We start from the raw sequence: 19,714 nt of genomic DNA on the forward strand, positions 1-19,714 counted from the left end.
AAGCGTCCTCGTCCTCCGAAAGGGGACAGTGCCCTCGGCTTCGGCTCCCTTCACGTATCACGGAGCACCCCCTAGTGGGACGCCTACTCCCTCACTGCCCCCCACTGTGCTGGGGACAGGCAGATAGTCAAGGCCAGGCCCTGCCAGGGACAACCAGTCCAGAGCCAGAGGCCTTTTCCAGGAACCCAAAGGGCCCAGTCAGTCAGTGATGCAGCAGAAGGAAGGGTACTCTACCTTCCTGTCGGAGACTCCACTTGCCTCCCTCCAGCCATAACCTACAGTAGACTCCTACATCCCCGCAAACCACGCCCTGAGCTATCTGTGCACGGCTGGGGGATGGGACAGACCTGCATGCATGCCCACCATGAGGACAGTCACCCCAGCCAGAGGCCCAGGGAGGGCACCAGACTCACACAGGGGACCCCTGGCACCGGAGGCGCTGAGACCAGGGTCCAAGTCCAGCCCCACCTCCTCCTGACCAAGGACCACAGGAAGCAATGTCACCTCTCTGGGCGCCAACGTTCTCATCTGGAAAATGGGCGAATAAAATCTCCGGACACAGTTGTTTCAGGACATAAATGGTGTAAGCTGAGCGCGGTGCCTGGTGCACAGCAGGCAGGCAGCAACCACAGTTCCTGGGACACAGTAGGTACTCAGTAACCGAGAGCCACCTCGGGGGTCACCGCTCTTCCCGTTACTGTCACTCCCAGCCCCAGCGAAGGCGCTAAGTGTCACCGCCTGGAACCTGCGTGGTCCTCCCCACCAGACCACCAAAACTTCCACCTTACCAGCGCATGGGTCTCCCGACGCACCCTCTGTCCACAGGCCCCTGGCTCAGCGACTGCCTCGCTGTGTGGCCCAAGCCCAGCCCCTCACCCTCTCTGAGCATCCACTTCCTCATCCATAAGAGGCTAGTCTCCAGGGCCCCTCCCCCGCCGACGGGCGCCAGGCAGACACCACGGTCAGGGTGAGGCCGGCCACAGGTTCCTAGAACCGCAGGCCCCACCCCGCAGGGGACCTGGCTGGGGTCTGCAGGAGCGCCGTGCTGGGAAGACGGTCCTGAGCCCCTCTCCTCTTCCTCTTAATCCAGAGAGCCAGATTCCAACCCTCAACCCGCTCCACACCCAAGCTGGCAGAGGTCCCTCAGGGATCAGAGAGGTTGCACAGCTCAGAATGGCAGGGCCAGGACCTGCCACTGGGGGAGGACTTTTCCATTACACCACCTCCTCCCAACTAGAGTGTGGCCTTCACTGGTCGCAGCCTAGACACCAGTTCCCTGCCTCCTGCTGTGTGCCCCCAGCAGGTCACTTGGCCTCTCTGAGCCCCAGTTTCCTCTCTGAACACTGAGCATAAGAACACCCACCCCAGGAGGTTGCAGGCAGGGCTCCACGAGCCCCGGAAGTCGAGGGCCTGGAGCACAGTGGATGATCAATGAACCTGCAGCCACCACGGTCACTGGCTGCCCACGCACAGGGCAGCCCCAGGCCCACTTCCCACCGCCTCCCCAAGGTGGGCTGTTCAGTAAAGGGCCCACACCCCCAGTCCAGGGCTGTCCACCGGAGGGCATGGGAGCCAGCACTCTTGGCCACCGCCCTCTGCCACCAGGCTGGTGTGTGTCCCCCCGCACCGGGCCAGCGGGACATCCTGGCCCGCCTCCTCCTCTCTCCGCCCCTCCCCTCCCTCCTGCCCAGGAGGCAGCATCGGCACAGACTCAGAGGCCTCGGTTCAAATCCTGCCCTCCACACCAAAGCCACCTGACTTCCGTAAAATGGGCAGGTCACAAGGATTACGTGGGCCCAGGGTAATGCCACCCTGCCCTGATGTCACGACCTCTGCCCCGCCCAGGTGGCGGTAGGGGAGGGGCGGTCTCTCCTCGTTTCCCTGGGGAGAAAACGGGGAACTGGGCACCCCAAGAGGGAGGCCCCGGCCAGGCCTGACACCCAGGCTCCTGACACGCGGTCCTGTGACAGCTGGCAGGATGTTGGGAAACGCATGGCACTTATTTCAACACCGCGGCCGCGTCAGCGACCAGTTTCGACACACAGCGGCGCCCGGGGAGGGCCGCGGCCCTCTCGTCCGCCTGCCTGGCCCGACCCAGATGCGGCCCTCGTCCTCAGGGGCGCACAAGACAGGCTGGGTCGTCTCGAAGGTGCAGAGGCCGGCCCCGCGGCCCCGGGCCACCACAGGCCTGCTCTGCCCCAAGCCTCCCGTGGCCCTGAGTTGGCCCAGCCCTCAGCGGACCCACCAGGGGCCAAGCTCGGGGAGATCACGTTCTAGAAAGAGAGAGCACCCCGGGGCCACTCCTCACCAGCCCCGGGAGGCACAGCCGAGTCAGGGAGGGTTCAGCCCGGCCCGCCCAGGCCTCACGGTCAGCGCACAGGTCCAGCCGAGCCAAGGGCCTGCACGCGGCCTGCATCCCTTGGCTGAATTTTAAGCAAAAACAAGAGGGGCCTGGGATGGCAGCTGCCACTCAAGGGCACCCCTGCTCCCCAAAAAATGGTCCCGCTGAGCCCCACCCACAGAAAGAAACTGAGGCCCAGTCAGGGCGAGGGACTCGCCCAAGGCCAAACCTGGAGGAGCAGGGGCAGCGGGGACCCAGCTCTGGCACCACACCTGGCTGCCCGCACTGGGCCAGGAGGACGGGAGGGTTTTAGTTGGGGTGGGGGGGTCTGAGTTTGAGTTGGGACAGGGTCCACCGTGGAGGTAAATCCCTCTCCGCGTGCCCTCTGCCGTGCGTCCCTGGGAGGGAGGGGGCGTGCCCAGGGCCCCTCCAGCCGCTGACCCCCAGAGCCGGCCCAGGGCCCCCAGCGCCAGCCGCCCTCCCCCATCCCATCTTCAGCCCGGGGGGCTGAGGTTCCCGGCACAGCCGCCCTGGCCCCCGGCCCCCGAGAGACATCCAGGACCCATCAGTGGAGGGGACGCTGCAGGGACCGCCACCTCCCACAGTGACTGCACCCCTCACCCAGCCACCCAGCCTGGCGGCCCCCCCGTCTCAGCAGCATCCTCTCTTAGGACGAGGGGCCCTGCCGTGGTCAGAGCTCCATTGGGTACACCGCCCACCAGGTCCTGCCGGGGCCGGCCCTCCCCAACCTGCAGACTTGCCACACCTGGGCCTCCACGCACCCAGCACTCCTTCCCGGGTGCCCCCTGCCAGTGGCCAGCACAATGCCCAGCTGGCTCTCAGAGACAGCTCAGCGGTTACCAGGAAGCATGACGGGGCCACCACACCACGGTCTCTCTGAAATCCCGACAGGTTCGACACGGCCGGCGGCACCCAGAGAGACACAGAATTTCAAATGACTCTACCCCTTCCATCAGGTGGGGACCACACCAGGTGCTGCTCTAGACCTGGGCACGCAGCAGAGAACCCACAGGGGGATGGAGTGCGAACCGGCACAGAAATAAGGCAGGTAATTAGGAGGCACCAGGTGGGGTCGCCCGGTCTGGACACAGTGGCAGGGCAAGGCCGGCAGGAGCAGGCCCCGAGGGAGGGGGCCCGGTGCTCCCAGCAGCGGGAGCCGCCAGCCAGAGGGGTCTCCTGCCGGGGGGAGGGCAGCCTGCCAGGGTCCAAACTCAGGCCCGAGGTCATCAAAACTCAGGCTCCCCCAGGGCCCACCGTGGATAGAAGTCACCCCACAGGCCCTCTGAAGCCTCCGGAGACGCCCCCGACGGGCACAGACAGGTGGCTGTCCCCGCTGGCCCCACATCAGGAGACCAGGGGCCACACCTGGCTACATCCCAGCATGTCAGGCAACAGGATCCCCTCCCCAGGTGCCCGGGAGCCCCAGCCCAGCACCCCGCTAGGTCTTCAGACCCAGCAGAGTCTGGAAGCCGGAGAGGGAAGAGGAGAGTGTTATCCATGGTGGGACGCAGCGCCTTGAACACCACGCTCGCCGCACGCGGAGACGCGTGTCTATGCACGTACACGTGTGCGAGCGCGACTGAGTGTAAACAAGAGGGGTAAGGTCTCAGGCTAATGGGCCTCGCGCTGGGAGGAGGGGGCCTCGCCCCCGGCCCGCACCTCCTTTTCCACCTCTGAACCTCAAGGCTTCAGGGGACGGCAGGGCGGCTGTGCGACGGTGCCCGCCTGGCCGGAGAGGGAAAAGGACTTTCCGAGGTCACTTGGCCGAGAGGGACCCAGGCACCCCAGGCTGGACCTCAGAGCCAGGACCGTAACTCCCAAACCCGGTCAGCACCCGAGGGGCGAGGAGACCCTGGGCTGGGCTGGGGGTGTGGGGACCTCACAGGGACAGGGCGACAGGACCCCAGAGGCCCTCGTCCCTCACACCCACACACGCGTGTGCACCGCCCACGGAACGGAGCCCGATTTCACTCAAAAAGACAGCCAGCGCTCCGAACTCTCTGCCGTCTACCCCATCCAAGTACCGGGAGGTCCCCGAGGCAGGGGCCGTCTGGCCCCGGGAGGGAAGCCCCAGGCCCTCGGGGCCGAACTCACCAGAGCCCTGGGATGGCCGGGGTGAGAGCTGCTCCCATCTTCCTGGAAGGGGCCTCACCTCCTCCTGGGAGCCTGGTCACGCCTCTGTCCAGCCCCCGACCGACCGTCTGCTGAGCCGGTGGGGGCACCGGGCACTGGGAGCCCGGACTGGACAGGGCCACATACCGGCGTGTCCTCCTTCACCGGGAAGAGGCCTCTGCAGGGACAGGGGCGCCTGGGGACAGGGCCCAGCGAGAGGTCTCAACTTAAGGCCTCTCCTCCACCTCCACCGCCCACCCCCATATCTTACACACGTGGTAAGCGGGGAAAGGAGCCTCCGTAACTGAAGGAGCGAGAACCAGGTGAGAAATGGGCTGGTGCTCCCCAGGCTGAGGGCCCGGGCCTCCTCCAACCCCGGACCCCGGGACTCAAGCCGAGGAAACTCCTGCCGCTGCCCCTCAGACGGTGGAAAGAGTCCCGGGAGACGGAGAAGACCCAGGCCTACGCCCGCTGCAGCTGAGCTCGGGCAGCCCGGGCCTGGAGCCCAGCGCTCATGCTGGCACCTCCACAGGGTGACCGAGCAGGGTTGTTTAATAACAAATTACAAAGAGCCGGCGCGGAGTGTCTTATCAGCAAGGATCTCCGGCAGGGCCGATCCCGTGGACTGATGTCAGGGAGCTCTGGGAACGATTGAGCTTAATTAGCAGTTCCTGTGCGATCAGCAAAAAGCACTGGCTGAGCCGGGGCCCGGGAACCAGCGTAGCCGCCAGAGCCGGGTCCCTGGGTGACGCCAGAACCAGAGGTGCCAACAGGTTGCCACGAGGCAGCACGGGCACTGCGGGCGCTAAGGCCATCTCTGCCCCTCAGTGGGCGCGTGGGCTCCCACAGGCCCACTGCACAGCTGGGCAAGTCGAGGCTCGGGAGACTGAACTCCAGGCAAACTCAAAGTCCAGGGCACACCTCGAAGGCCGGCCGAGAGAAGCCCACCACGCCCTCCCTGGCAGCCCGACAGCTTGGCAAAGGTTCACGTCCCGTCTATGAGCAGCTGGCTCCTTTACTGCTCTGTGCCACCTGCCACAGAGGCCCGAGACCACCACCCAGCCACCTCTGGTGGGGCATGGAGGCAGGGGGCAGGCCTTGGTCCCAGGGCGCTGCATGGCCTTGAGCAAGGGATCCTCCGCTCCGGGCCTCAGTTCCCCATGTGTCCGTGGACGGCGCCTCCCGGCCCTTCAGACCCCAACACTGTTATTATCTCCAGGTGCAGCTTCTGGAAGCAAGAAGACCAGGCCAGGCTGGCCCGGCTCGGGACGAGGCCCAAGCCCACCGGTGGGGGACGCTTGATCCCCACCCTCCCACGCCAAGCCCTGCTGCGCTGGCCCCAGGCCGGCCTCACGCTGCCCGAGGATGCTCAGGGCTGGGGCAGCTGTGGCTGGTGCCGGGGAGGGGGCCGCTCCCTCGGCCCTAGGAGCCCGCCGCAGCCGGGCGCTCTGTCACTGACACCAGAGGTGAGTTCCAGAGGGGCCGGGGGAGCACGGGAGCAGCCCAGCCCTGCGCCCTGCTGAGGAAGCTGGAGCCGGCCGGAGATCACTGCGGATTCCTGAGCCCGTGCCAAGGCCCTGGGGCCCGGAGGGGCGGTGAGCCATGCAGCAGAGAGGAAGGCCCTCGCCCCCTCCCCATGCGTGCGGGGGCATGCGCAGGGGGCCACCCAGGCAGCTCCGACGCCGGAGAATCGCCCCCAGGACCGCAGTCCCTCCCTGGCCGCCTCCCCGCCAGGGCCTGGCGTCTCCCAGCCTCAGTCTTCCTGTGCGACCGGGCACAGCACGGCCCGCAAGGCCTGGCCTGAGAGATGCTGGCCAAGTGTCAACCCCACCCCCCAGAAAGGAAGGGGTGCAAGAAGCTGGCGCCAGACAAAAATCCTACAGTCTTAAGGCTCAGGCCAAGAGAGAGCCATGCTCCCAGGGGTAATTCGCCTGGCCCCCCGACCCCGACCCATCACCTCTGGGCTACCCACGGGCTCACACGGAGGGCCCAGCTTTATCAATGCTGCGCGTCTGTGTGTGTGCCTTTCCCCACCAGCCAAGCCCCCCAGCGTGGGACCCATGCCCCAAGTTGGGTCCTGATCCAGGCAAGATGAATGAACGGCGGGGTGAGTTCTGCCCAAAGCGTCTTCCCTTGCATCCATGGAGCGTGCCAACTGCCCCTCCCCAAGTCTGCCCAGCTCCTCGGAGCCCCCCCCCCCCGCCCCGAGGCAGCCACCAAGGTCAGATGTAAAACCGGTCCATCCCAGGCCCACCGAGGGACAGCAGGGCCCCAGTCCCCGCACACAGCACAAGCCACTGGGCCCCCAGCGCCCCAAGCAAGGAAGAGCAGGGGGCCTGGCCACACACAGCACCAGGGCCTGCCACCCACGCCAAGGCCAGCGTGAGACCCAGAGATAGGCCAAAAACGCCCGGTCTCACACCACTACCGGGTGCAGCTGTGTGTCTCAGGGGCGGACACACCTGCCAAACCCCATTCGCAGGGGCAGGGTCGGCCCACACTCCAAGCGCACCCAGGGCCAGGACCCAGATGCCTCCTTGGTCACCCGCCCAGGTACCGCTGCCCCCCACCCCGGGGAAACAGCTGGTGGGGCAGAGGGGTTTCGGCCGGGCACCAGCAGGCCAGTGGCTGTGACCCTGAGTCTCCATCTCTTTGTCTGTAAAGCAGGAGTCCCCGAGAGGACCCTGAGAGATGGCACATGGGGTGGGGGGCTCTCCTGAGGCCCATGTGCAGCCAGCCACAATCGTCAGCAGCCCCTGGCCACGCACCCACCCCACCCCCACCAGGAGCTGTCAGCTCCCCACCTCCTCCCTTCCAGCACCCGGACCCCAGCTATGCTGCCCACCCAAAACCTCACAGCCTTTACCACGAGACACGCCCCCACCAGATGCTGCGGGACTGCCCGCCCCCCACGGGGTGACCTCGGACGGGCACGACCCTCTCCAGCCTCAGTTTCCTCATCTGAGAGGGGAGGGGGCGGAAAGGAGAAAGGACCTGGAGATCCTCATGCAATGTTCAAAGGCCAGGGCCCACATCCCAGCTCGTGGACCTCCTGCCCTGCCGGGACACACGGGTTCCCACCTCACGGCTTCTGCACCCTGGTCTGGAAGGTCTGGGCAAGACGCCATGGACCTCGGAAACTCAGCTCAGCTCAAGACTTAGGGAGAAAGATCCATGACATCCCGCCGGTGGAAGAACCTAGAAAAGCAGGCTGGAGGAGGAGGGGGGCGGGGCAGAAGACCCGTCCGGGAGGGGGGTGCCCTAGCAGCCACGCCCACAGCGCAGGCTGCCATCTTTCGGGGGGTGGGGGAGGTTGCCGTTCTTTTCTCTGGCTGTGAAGTTCAGTAAAGTCTCTTCCCCCCCAAACTGCTAAAGCAAGCGGAGGTGACAAAACATTCCTGCCTGAGGTTTCCGCAAAGGGCGCGACTGTGTTTCCCCAAAACTCACGCCACCCGCGTCTGCCCGAAAGCCGGCGCCCTGGCCCTCCCACGCACTTGCTGGCAGGTGGGCGCTTCCCCCGATGCAAGGAGGCCCAGCGGTCCCCCAGAACCCGGTGCTTTCACCGTCGGGAAGGTGCAGCGAGGGGCCGTCCTCCGAGGGCTGTGCTCAGGCGACGGCGGCTGCTGCCGTGCCAGCCGAGCGTGACCGTGCACTTAGTACCTGGCACGGCCCAGGACGCGGGCTCCTGGAGGTGTGCTCGCCGTGTCCCCTCTACACGACCCTCTCTGCCCACGTGCGCCGTCGGCGCCTGCCTAGAAACGCTGCCAGCAAGTCACAGAAACGGCAGAGACAGGCGCCCCTGCAGGGTGAGGGCCAAGGAGCACGCCAACAGGTCCCCAGCAGAGCTTTCTCCTTTCCGCTCCCTCCCCTCTCAGATGAGGTAACTGAGGCTGGAGAGGGTCGTGCCCGCAGCATCTCGGGGCTCACCCCTGGCCCATTCGGGCTGGGCGCTTAGATGGGAAACCAGTAAGCCGTGAAATTAGCTGATCCTCTAAATGGACCCCCTTCCACCTCTCCCCTCCGGCAGGGAAGGGGGTGGGCAGACAAGGCCGGTGCCTCCTGGGCCCAAGGCTCGTCTCCCCAGGGGAGGGGACACCGCCTCTGAGGCCGGCCCTGCTGCCACAAGGCTGAGCAGCGAGGCCTTGCTGCCCACACACCCACGGCCATCACTCACAGTACACCCATCACAAGACACGAAGACCCCCAGAAGGCTCCCTGCCACAGACAGAGCCCTGCAGGAAACGAGCGCCCAGCAGCCCCGGGAGGGTGACCATACCGTCCCAGACCTGTCAAAGGGAAGGGGGTGGGAGGCGGGGCGCCAGCTCTGCGGCCATCCCCGTCCTTCTCTGACTAAGGACAGCAAGCGTTCGCCCAGACCGGGCCTGGGAGCTGGGGAAGAACAGGATGGCTGCGTCGGAGGGCGCCTCGGGCCCGAGAAACATGGTGTGGGAGCCAGGCTCAGGCGGGGCGGGGTGGGGGGCGGGGAGGCAGGGCTTCTGGCGGAGGAGAAGACCCCTCCCCAACTCCTGCTTGGAGCCCCGACAGCCAGGCTTGGCCATCATGAAGAGCGTCCACCCCAGCCAGGAGCTGGCCACGAGAGACAAGTGGCTCAACACAGACTCTGAGGCTCACCCCTGGGGACCTCCGGTCTCTCCCGCTCGGGGAAACAACTCACGTGGCCCCAGGGCCCCCCACCCCAGGGAGAGAAGGCGGCCCGTCTCTGGGAGGCAGCTCTGCAACCTCGAATACCACTGTTTATTCTCTCAGAGCACCCGCGGCCGCGAGCGCTGTGCCGGGTGCTGGGTGCACAGTGGGGACACGGCCAGCTCCACTCCCGCCCTCTGGAAGCTCAGCCGGGCAAGGCTTGGGGAGACCCTGGACCAGCCACCAAAACACGCTGCCTGTGGCAGGAGGGAGAGACGTGGGGCTGCGGGAGCGTCCACGGGGACCACAGCGGGCGCGAGGGGTCCGGGAGACGCCCCGGCCCCGCACAGACCTCTGGCCCCCATACACGAGACGATCAGGAGCCACGGGGGGGCAGGTCGGGCAAGGAACACGCGGGGCCGGGGCGGGCGATAGCCCAGCGGCGATGGGGACGCTGAGGCACGAGCGGGGGTTGCCCCAAGCAGCAGGGACAAGCAGAGCCCACTTTCCAGAGCCACGTCCCTCCTGACCCCCTCGGGCAGTGGGACAACGTCCAGGAGAGGCAGTGCTGGCCAGGGGCGAGCTCGGGGCTGGGAGGGGGCCAGAGCTGGGGCACGTCGCCTGCACCTCCGTCACCTGCACCTTCTGGCCACGGCTGTCCCAGCCCCCCCTGGATGGACTCGGGCTGGAAAGAGCGAGAGGGACGGGGGGTGGGGGGCGTGGGTAGCAGGGGGTGATGCGAGGAGGGACCACGGGGCCCGAGGCGCCGGGACAGCTGGGCAGGTCCTGAAATGGCCCACTGCACACAGTGGGTCGCAGGCCCGGATGGCGTCAGGGCCAGCGCGGGGACAGCCGCCCTGCCGCGAGGGAGGCCTCGGTCTCCCCGCCCGTGACGTGAGCTCTCCAAGTTTCCTTCTGGCTCTGAGACCAGGTGCCAGGCCCAGAGAAAGCTCCAGTGTTAATTAGTTCACGAGCAAATTAGCAAATGGTCACCGCGTTACTCGGATGAGACAGATGTCAGGACGCATGGCAAAGTCAAGTCTGACACCGAAAGGCAGCTCGCTCCCATCAGATAAACTCCCAGCGGAGCCCGCAGAGGAGGCGCTGGCCTCACTGGGCTCAAAGGGAGCAGGGGGCGGAGCCAGGCACCGCGGGGGGGCACCTCACAAACCCTGCCAGGCCTCCTGGGTTCCCAGACCACCCGGAGGCGGCTCCCAGACCCCAGACCAGAGCAAAGATGGGGCTCAGCTGGGGCTCTCACAGCCCCGGGGGATGGGCCCCGGGCCCAGCCCAGGACCCAGCCCAGGACCCCTTCGCCCAGCCTGCCCAACAGCCCCATTCGGCGCCCGCCCAGCCTGCCCCCGCCTTGGTCCCCTGCGTCCACCATCCCCCAGGCGAAGTCCCAGGTCTCGGCCCAGCCCGGGGGCAGCCAGGGACCCCAGGCCTTGAATGGGGCTACTCCCTCCAGGACGTCCTGGCCAGAACTCCTCCCTGGGTGGTCCCGGATCCCGGGTTGCCCCCGGACAAGTCAGACCCTGGGACCGAAGCGGGGGCCCCTCTGCTGCTAAAGACCTTTCAACAGGCTTGGAAGCAGCGTCTGGACGAGGGGTGCCGGGCAGGGCACGGCACCCACATCGTCCCCACCGCCTGTCCTCCAGACAAGGAGGCGGGCTCAGGGATGCCATCTCGAACCCGGCACTTCTGCAAGGCCACAGGGCACATCCGGCCTCACTGTCACAGCACGGTCCCGTGACCAGCACGGGTGGGAGCGGGGAAGGAACAGCTGCTTCCTGCCAACTCGGCCCTAGCCCCGACCACACGGGAATCTGCAGCCCGTCACCGGCTCAGGCAGCAGCCGGACACCGACTCCTCACCCCGCAGCCTGGGCAAGGCCACCATAGGTAAGAGCCTGGGGGCTCCTGCCACCTCTGCCTCCTGGGGGGTTAAGTGGCCATGACAAAACCAGCCCGGATCACGGCTGAAGGACCGGAAGCGGCACTCGGCTCCGCCAGTCCCACCCCGGCTCAACCGCCTTGCCTGGCTCCTTGCCCCCTCTCCAGCCCGGGACCCCGGGAGGCCCCAGAACCTTCTGCCTGCCCTTGGTGGGGCGACAAGGAGCCTCAGTGCGTGAGCTCCTTCCCTTCACAGGCCAGGCCCACCAGAGCCCCCCGGGCTGCCCTGCCCAGCTAGACAGATGGCCTGAAGCAGCCCACGAGGGAAGTGGCCAGGAGGTGGGCCAGGGCACCAAGGGCTGTCACAGGACCTCCCAAACCAGGGCTGTGTGTTTGGGGAGGGCGGGGGGTGGCCACAGTAGGGGCCGCCTGCCACCTGCCCCCGCCAGGGCTCCACCGCGGCTGGTTCTGACCCCAGAGCCACAGGTACCTGCCCTCTCCTGGGATTCGGGCCACAAACGATTACTGGGTTTTTTATTACTTATTCAACAGAGTGAGTGACGGGTCCTTCTTAACCGATTTTCGGGAAAAATCAAGCCCAGGCCCACGGAGAGAGGGTGGGGGCCAGCCTCCTCCCCTGGGGTCCCACCCTCCCCAGCCCAGCACCCTCCAGACAGAGGCATACACAGTGTCCCCTGAGAGGGCGCAGAGCCCAGAGGAGAATGAGGACGACGATTTATGGAATTCATTTTCCACAGAGCTGGGGGGCTGGGGGCTGGGAGCTGGGCAGATGGGGGGCTGGGAGCTGGCGAGGCGCCGCAGGGCAGGAGCGCCAGAGAGCCAAGAGGGATGGAGAAGGAAAGGAAGTGAAGCCAGAAGAAAAAAGTGCCCGGGGAGGGGCAGCCTGGGGCAGCAGGCACCCCCCGCATGACTAACTAGCTGGTTACTGGCGAATAAGGAGCAGAGGTACCCTCCAAAACACGAGAGGCCCCAGGGCAGCCCCGACAAGGGAGCCCCATCAAAGCCGCCTGGGCTCTGCAGCCCTCCCAGGCTCTGTGTGGCCTCGGGCATCCACTGCTGGGCCTCAGTTTCCCCAGATGTTCCCTGAGACTGGTGGGTTTCAAATCCGGTTCTTAGGCACCCTCATTCAGGTGGGGCGGGGAAGTGGCCCAAAGGGAACACCTCACTCTCCTCGCCTGTCCCTACTGATAGCCTGGGAGACCCGACCCCCAAGGCCCCCCACTCTGCTGCAGACCCTGTTTCCTCCTGGGCCTCATGCCAACCTTCTCCTGCACCAGGAGGTGCTCAAACGCTCCCTGGACTGAACGGGCCCCTCTGCCTTGGAAAGGGGGAGGTGACACAAGGCTTAATGAAAATCCCCCCCAACATGGGGTGTGAGCCTCTCGGCGATTCTAGCTTGGCCCACAAGGCTCCCCCGCACCCCTTCTTTCCTTCCACTTTTCTAAGCTCTAGGGGATGCTGGGACACGCCCCCCCACCTTCCCTCCCTGAGCCCGCAGCAGTGAACTGTGAACTGCGGGGCTCCTGGCCCTCTGCCCTCATGCACAGCACGCTTTCACACACAGGCCAGGCTCAGACCTGCCGGCATTCCCAAGGCTGCCACCACCGCCTCGCGGAGACCCCAGCCCTGGCCCAGGCCTGCCCCAGAGCAGCTTGTGTCGGGCAGGGCCGAGCGGTCCTGCCCCATCCTGCTGACGACAGGGGCAGGGAGAGCCTGGGGGCAGCGCTGCTCTACTGAAACAGCACCAAAGGGAAGCCTGGAAACCCAGATTCCTGGAGAATTCTCGGGAACTGGGCCTTGTTAGCTTCCGCATACAACACGTCCAGGGTTCCCACAGGGTCAAGTCCAGACCCGGCACAGGCCCTCTGGGGCCAGCCCAGGCTCAGGCCTTGACTTCCCCGCAAGAACCCAGAAGTCCCCTTTCACCTCTGGGCCTTTGCAAATGCTGTTCCCCCATCCGTTCCGTTATCTAGACCTGCAGGTTGTTGCCTCTTCCAGGAAGCCTTCCCCCAAGCTCCACCCCAGCCCAGGTTGACGGAGGCCCTTTCACCCCGGACTACAGCTGCCCACGTCCTGCCCGTCGCCCCAACTAGACCCTGAGCCCTCGCCTTACCTCCTGCCTGGAAGTGGCCTCCTGCCCAGCTCACGGCTCATCAGGCCAGGACAGTCTCCAGGTGAGGACACCCAGCCTGGGCTGGGCAGAACTTGGCGGTCTGGGCTCTGACTGACCTGGGAAAGCAGTGACTGTCGGTTCCTTCCTTGGTCGGGGGCAGGGTGGCCAGCAGCAGCCCTCTCAGAAGTGGCACGCGGCCTCCCACGGGGACCCCTCTGAAGGACACAACCCTCGGGTGGGCAGGCGACCAGGGTCCGTCCACGAAAACACACGCAGGGGTCGCACCTCACTCCCGCCGTGCGTCCCGAAGGATCCCCAGGCCACCCACGGCCCATGCTCCCGCCGGCCTTCCCATGCTCCCGGGGCACCGTGGATAACTGCGGCCGCCCCCGGCCTCCTCCTCGGCCGTCGCTTCTCCCCGCTGCCCTCGGGCCTGCCACGAGCTGCCGCCACAGTCTCATCCCCTGGTAAGACAGGTCACAGGCTGCCAGGGCCACACTGGTCAACTTACAGAGAAAGCACGACTGACACCCCATTTTCCAGGAACGTGGGCTCCGCCCTGAGGGTGGCCCTGCTTATTTCTGAAACAGGCCCGCGTCCTGGGACGTTCTGGCTAACAGAAAGCCGACTGCTGCTTGGATGGAGCATTCCCTCCCTAAACGCCGCTCAGGACCATGTCCACCACTGCATCCCCGGGCCTCAGGGGGCCTGGCGGGCGTGGGGTCGCCAGGGCCTCAGCGGCTCCCACCCTCCCCTTGACCCAGCCGCCCCGGGCCTGGCACAACTCCTGTGGACAGACCCCCTCCTCCAACCCCACCCCCGGGCCCAGGAGGAAACCGAGGCGGGAAGGGCCTGATGTCACACAGCTGCAGGACAGGGGCTGAGGCGAGACCCAGCTCCGTGCAGGCCTCTCCCCGGCCCCGCAGAGCCCGCTTTTCCCCAGGACGGGGCCGGGGGAGCGGGGAGGAGGGTGCAGGCGTGTCCCGCAGCAGCCGACTCCGGCTGGTTTCCCCTCACGGGGAGCAGGTCCTCCACCAGGGACCAGATCTAAACCCGTCCAACTGCCCCGGACGACCCAGCGCCGGGCGACTATCCGCTCCAACGCGTTACGCAACCCGGCCCCCAGCGAGTGATTGCAACAGGCCGCTGGGCCGCAGATAAGCAGGCAGAGGTGCAGGGTGGGGGGGACTGGGGCGGATTTTTGCTTTGCTTTGTGTCTCGTTTCTGCTCCCCAGCCCGGCTCGGGCCCTGAGGCTGCTAGGTGGGGAAGGAGGCAGGTGAGGGGGCCCCGGGAGACACCCTCTATCAGGGTCCGGACTGAGCAGGCCCCGGGCGAGGGGAGGCCTTTCCCGGCCGTGTGGGCACACGTGCCGCCGGCCGAGCTGTGAGCCCCCCTCAGTAGGACCCTGATGAGAAAGTCCACCCTCCCCGTCTGAAGCCCAGAGGTGTCTGGTCCAAGAGTCACGAACAGGATCACCCCCGTGCGCCCGGCACGCAGGGCCGTCACTTGGGGGCAGGGAGGGCCCCACTCCCCCCCAGCCTCCTCTGTGCACAGGGTCCCCTCCCTCATCAGCAGGGCTGGGGGACGGGCTTGAAGAGGAGCCCGCCGTGGGGACCCTTGCGCCCTGTGGCCCGCCCACCCGCCAGGGATCTTTTCTCACGCCCAGATGGTGAGCCCAGCCCGAGGCCAGACCCGGGGACCCCAGACCCCGCCGCCATGTGCTCCGTCTTCCCAGCGTGAGCCAGGCCGTTCCCCCCCACCCTACAGAGACTCAGCGAGGCAGCACCTTATTCTCTCCATTTCAGTGATGAAGAAACCAAGGTTCGGAGTGCTTGAGTAACTTGTGGCCCCTGCTCCCCAGTGGGGGCACCCCCAAAAGCCTGGCGCTGTGCCGCCCACCCGGGGCCAGCCCCACAGGGCTGGGGCAGGGAAGCTGGGCGAGGGTGGGTCGGCCTCCCGAGAAGGCCCCTAGCCCGTCCCAGACCGCCTGGGGTGGCAGGGAAGGAGCAGAGGCCAGCAGGGTTCATGCTTCCCCGGCCACCAGGAAAAGGAGGCCTGGTCTGGGACAGCCTGAGCCTGGCTCCCACAGCGAGAGCTCTGGTGGGCCCCGCTCTGGCTCCCCGTGGGGACACAACCCTGCCTCCTCTCTTCGGAGGCATCCAGGTGCAGCAGCCATCCCAGACCTCGTCCCCCAAACCCGGCTGTGGTCAAACCACCCCCCCCAAGGGCTTATCTGACACCCTTAGGCTGACACCCTTATCTGACACCCTCACAGCCTCTGCTCCCCTGGGACCAGGGAGCCACAAAGCTTTCCAAAGAATGCAGACTCCAGGGCAGGGCAGAGCCAGGGCCCTGGGAGGAATTCCCCGCACAGCTGCAGGTTGCACAACGGGCCAGGTCTCTACCTGCCTCTGCAGTGTTGCAAGGACCCACCGCCCTTCAGGCTGGAGAACAGAGCGAGGGCAGAGGCCGGTGCTTCCCCCACCCTCAGGGGGGCGGGGTCCGGGCCTCCCAGACCTCGCAGCACTCAGCCCTGGCCACAGAGGACGCCTTGCAAACCTCTCTGCAGGTAGCCGCCACCCCATCCCTCCTCTCGGGCTCTGCTGGCCCCCGAACTCTGGGCCTGTGCCTCTCCCTTCCCACCCCACCCGAGAGGTGAGGCCCCAACAAGCGAAGATTAACCAAAACTGACAAGCAGTGATTCCCAAGGCTGTGGCTGAGCCACGAGCACCGTTCACCTTCCCAGCCTCCCGAGGGCAGATCAGGAAACTGAGACTGGGGCGGGGTGGGGGGAGGTGCCCGACATCTTCCTGACCCCAGATGACGGTCCGGCTGGTCTTCACCATCTGTCTTTCAGTTGCCAGGGCTCCCTGCCCCCTACAAGTCAGACTGGCCGCCTGGCCCAGCTGCGGAGCTCAGATGCCCAGACCGCCAGGCACCGCTCACCCTGACCCTGGGGACCCACAGCACAGAGCCTGGGACCTGGGCCTGCACTTCCCCAGGTGAGGATGGACTCCGGGGCAGAAAGAGGCAGAGGGGAGCCAGGCACAGGGAAGGGCTCCTGCCTGCAGGGAGGGGGTGGTCCGGCCCCAGCCCCACCCTGAACCCCAAAGGCCAACCTGGGCAGGAGAAAGGATGCACGGCCCTCCTGCAATCACGGGTCCCGGGCACTCCTGGAACAGACGCCCTGCTCACGCAGCTTCCTGAGAGCAGGGGAGCCAGTCTCTGGGGGGTCCCTCTGGCCCAAACACCCCACAACACTGAGGCAGGGTCCCCAACTACCAGTGGAGACTTGCTAGTGGCCTCAGTCCCTACATGCCCACGCCCATCGCCGGCCCTGGAAGGCCCACGGGCACTGGCAGGGAAGTCAGCGTGCAAAGGTCTGCGGGACGGGAGCCATGGATCAGAGACTCGGAATCATCACCTGGGAGCGTGGAGGGCCCGGGACATGGGGCCAGGTCTGACCCAGACCAACAACAGAGCTCCTTAAGATTTAAATCTCCTGGGAAGACACACACACACACACACACACACACACACACACACACACACACACACACGGAGTTACAGGAAGGATACTGGGGAGCACCTGGCCCAGATGATACCTGCACGTCAGTGTCACCCAGGGGCTGCTGAAAAGCCCCAGTGCCCAGGACCGGCCCCCAAGGCTGCTGATCTAATTGGTCCAGGGCGTGGCCTGGACACCGGCAGTTCTGAAGGCTCCCCTGCTTTCAAAGGAGGGCAAGGCAGGGAGGGTTCGGGTTAGGGTTAGGGCAGCCAGGGTGAGAAGCTCCGACCGGGTCACTTTCACAAATCCCTCAGGCCTTCTCCCGCCAGCCTGTTCAAGGAGGGGGGATGCAGGGTAACCGGCGGCGGCATCGGCGAACAATTCTGGAGGAGTGATGATGACCACGGACACGGCCTCGCCATTCAGCTCCTGGTGACAGAGCCCCATCCCAGTAGCCGCGGACGCCGGCAGGCCCAGGATGGCAACGGCGCGGCACACACCTCTCCTGCCCCTGGTCTCCCTGCTCGCCATCACTGCACCTCTCCGAGGCCCCAGAACTTCTCCCGCTGAGCCCCTGGCGGCCACGATCAGTCAGTCAGAGAGGCCTGCGGGCTGGGGCCTGCGGGCTGGGACAGACCTGAGTCCCTGCTCCAGGGGCCTGGTGACCTCCGCTCCCCGAGACAGCACCTCTTGCTCTCCCAACCCCATTCCCTGCAGCACCTGTGGAACACTGCCCCGAACTGCAGACACAGCTTTCTAAAAGCACCCTCAGCGTGGCTTGGAGATGTGTTTGGAGCTGTCCATGAGTCTTTCCAACATCACCAGGGAGACATCAGGCATGCCAAGTCACAGATGGCTCGGCTCGCCAAACAGGTACACCTAGCCCTGGAAACAAACCACCTTCTAAAGGGACCGGAAGGCTTCAGGGAGGAATGGCCCCTTCCCTTCCCAAGGCCTGGTATCACTGCCCAGAGGGCACCTCAGCCCTCCTGCCCTGGGAAGGGGTTGGCGGGAGGGCAGGCGACCCGCTGGTCTGGAGTAGGAGGGCTGTATCCAGGCCACCACCTTCAGGAGGACCGGAAGGACACACTGGGGACACACAGGTTCCAAGAAGCTGACAGGGCATCACTTGGTAGAGTCTGAATTCTTTTGAACACAAGGGAAGGTTTGCTGAAACGGGGGAATGTCCAGGGCGGCCACGCGAAGGGAGACCAGCCTAACGCCCCGCGTGTACACACACGGCAGCACGAACCCATGCACACACACACGTGCAGCCCAGGCCGCCAGATCCCCCTCCACTTCTGTCCACCAGGCCCAGGCCTCCCACACCCAGGGCTGTCAGAAATTCCACCTTCTGGGGACCTTCGTGAGTACAATTCCAGCAGCCTTTAAATCCGCCTAAGAAAATAAACATGCCCTCTCCCCAGCAGAGCCGGCTCAGGCCAGGGTCTGCCCTCGTCGCCTCGGGCCCCAGAATCCTGGCTGTGGGCCCACCCCTCCCCGCCACCAGTGCCAAAGGGGGATCCAACTCGGCAGACCCTGGAGGGCCCCGGCCAGTCCACTCACCCTCCCAGCCCACGCGCCCGGGGCCCAGCCCGACGGCACGGGGAGAACCCAGGGCGCGAACTGCCCTCTGCCTCCCCGGGTGCAACCAGTGCCCACGCTAGGAAGTGGGGGCCCCGTCCCCCAGGAGACAAGGAAGATGGGGGAGACCGCGCTGAGACCCGCTGCCCTGGGCCGGGGAAGATGAGCAGATGGGGCCGACGTGCCCAAGGCGCTGCAGCCCACGCAGCTCCCCCCGACCCCCGGGATGCGCAAATGGAGCGGGCACCTCGCTCTCCCAGAGGACCGTGCCCCTCTCTGCGCCCCATACAACGTGCAGGGGACGCTGAGGACCGACATGGAGCCACTCCCCGTGCTGGCCCCTCACTCGGCCCCTCAGTCGACCCCACGACACCCGCACCCTGACTCTGTTTCGCGGGGGAGACTGCCGCCGAGTCAGGAGGTAGCTGCAGGACGTGGCTGGGGCACACGGCCCCCAGCGCCCGCCGGCAGCCGGGGATCAGCGCCGGCCCCGCCAAAGGAAAACAAGGGAGGCCCAGCAGAGGGTGGCTGGAGGCTGGGTGGTCCAGACACTTAGCCTCGCACGGTCTGCTCTGGGCGCGCGGCCACCTCTGCCCACTGCTGGGCAGAGGCGAGGCGGGGAGGGGCCGGGCGGTGCTGCCAAGCCCTGGGCCGCCCGTCTGTGGGCCCAGAGCGGGACCCCTGCGCCCTCCCTGGTGCCCGAGACGCACCTGCGGGCCCTGATGCACCCCAGGTGGGCCCTGGCGAGAGGCCACCAGGCCTGGCTGGATCCCCCAGCCCAACCCCGCTGGGGTGTCCAACCCTCCCGTCAGGAGTGGCAGGGTCCATCCACGTCTAGGCTGCCCCACGGCCCGGGAGGCCTGGGGGCGGCTCACCTCCCCCCCGCCTCGCCATGTTCCCATCACACACCTGGGCAGGCCCAAAGCGCACTGCAGCCCTGGGACCAGGCCCTCGATCCCTCGGCCCTCAAGCCCAGAACACTGTCCCCTGGCTGCACCCAAGCCCCTCACACATCACTCCTGGGACCCTCCTGCGGGGCCATCAGGGCTCCAACTCCCCACAAATCAGGCCTCCTGACCAACAGGAAGCCAGACCTCAGCCCCCCAGGCTCTCGCCGTCCTGACACACGCGTACACCTGCACACTTACACATGGGCACACAGAGACCAGAATCCACCCCCCACCCCGCCACATACAGACCAGAACGACGCCACCAACACACGCCAGCCACACACAGCCCGCCCCCAAGAGGCCGGGCCCACAGCTTCTGCGTGGCCGCCACAGACCTCCCCGAGGCCCCCGCGCACCCACTCTCACAGACCCCACCGGGCGCTGTTCACCTCTCATTTGATGCTTAAAAATTCATTCACGGCTCCAGATTGGCTATTACACCTCGGCTTTCATTAAAGAGGGCCGCAGAACGGCATTTTAAACAGCAGTGTCATTTTCTAATTGACAAGGCTCCATCATCAAAAAAA

The 19,714-nt window shown here is 66.2% G+C and overlaps 2 protein-coding genes across 4 annotated transcripts in view; one reads left to right on the plus strand and one right to left on the minus strand.

Annotated features, from left to right (window-relative positions):
• Positions 1-7,672, minus strand: part of RXRA (retinoid X receptor alpha) — a 58,171-nt gene extending 50,499 nt beyond the window's left edge. Inside the window, exon 1 of one of the 2 annotated variants that reach the window (XM_024762790.1) lies at positions 7,556-7,672. The gene's annotated coding sequence lies outside the window, so the exon portion shown is untranslated. Of the gene's footprint in view, positions 1-788; positions 876-7,555 lie in introns of those variants that run through there. The other variant, XM_024762791.1, reaches the window with a different exon arrangement.
• Positions 7,673-15,142: 7,470 nt separating this feature from the next.
• Positions 15,143-18,081, plus strand: LOC112411565 (uncharacterized). Of its 2 annotated transcripts, XM_024762795.1 has the most exons (5): positions 15,143-15,714; positions 16,003-16,147; positions 16,968-17,243; positions 17,371-17,526; positions 17,966-18,081. In XM_024762795.1, exons 1-3 carry the CDS (start codon positions 15,171-15,173, stop codon positions 17,221-17,223), a joined length of 945 nt encoding a protein of 314 aa, XP_024618563.1. In that variant the 5' UTR covers positions 15,143-15,170; the 3' UTR covers positions 17,224-17,243; positions 17,371-17,526; positions 17,966-18,081. The 2 variants fall into 2 exon arrangements, with proteins under 2 accessions (XP_024618563.1, XP_024618562.1); XM_024762794.1 differs by having other exon boundaries at positions 16,968-17,526.
• Positions 18,082-19,714: the final 1,633 nt, after the last annotated feature.

Source organism: Neophocaena asiaeorientalis, unplaced genomic scaffold (genome assembly GCF_003031525.2).
Source record: "Neophocaena asiaeorientalis asiaeorientalis breed wild unplaced genomic scaffold, Neophocaena_asiaeorientalis_V1.1 scaffold78, whole genome shotgun sequence".
Classification (NCBI taxonomy): domain Eukaryota; kingdom Metazoa; phylum Chordata; class Mammalia; order Artiodactyla; family Phocoenidae; genus Neophocaena; species Neophocaena asiaeorientalis.

Bases quoted from the DNA above. Each gene is read 5' to 3' on its own strand.
- LOC112411565 (XM_024762794.1), top strand. From the start codon at position 15,171: ATGCTTCCCCGGCCACCAGGAAAAGGAGGCCTGGTCTGGGACAGCCTG. The intron at 15,715-16,002 runs GTAGCCGCCACC...TCTGTCTTTCAG, and splicing joins CCTTGCAAACCTCTCTGCAG to TTGCCAGGGCTCCCTGCCCC. The intron at 16,148-16,967 runs GTGAGGATGGAC...CAAATCCCTCAG, and splicing joins CTGGGCCTGCACTTCCCCAG to GCCTTCTCCCGCCAGCCTGT.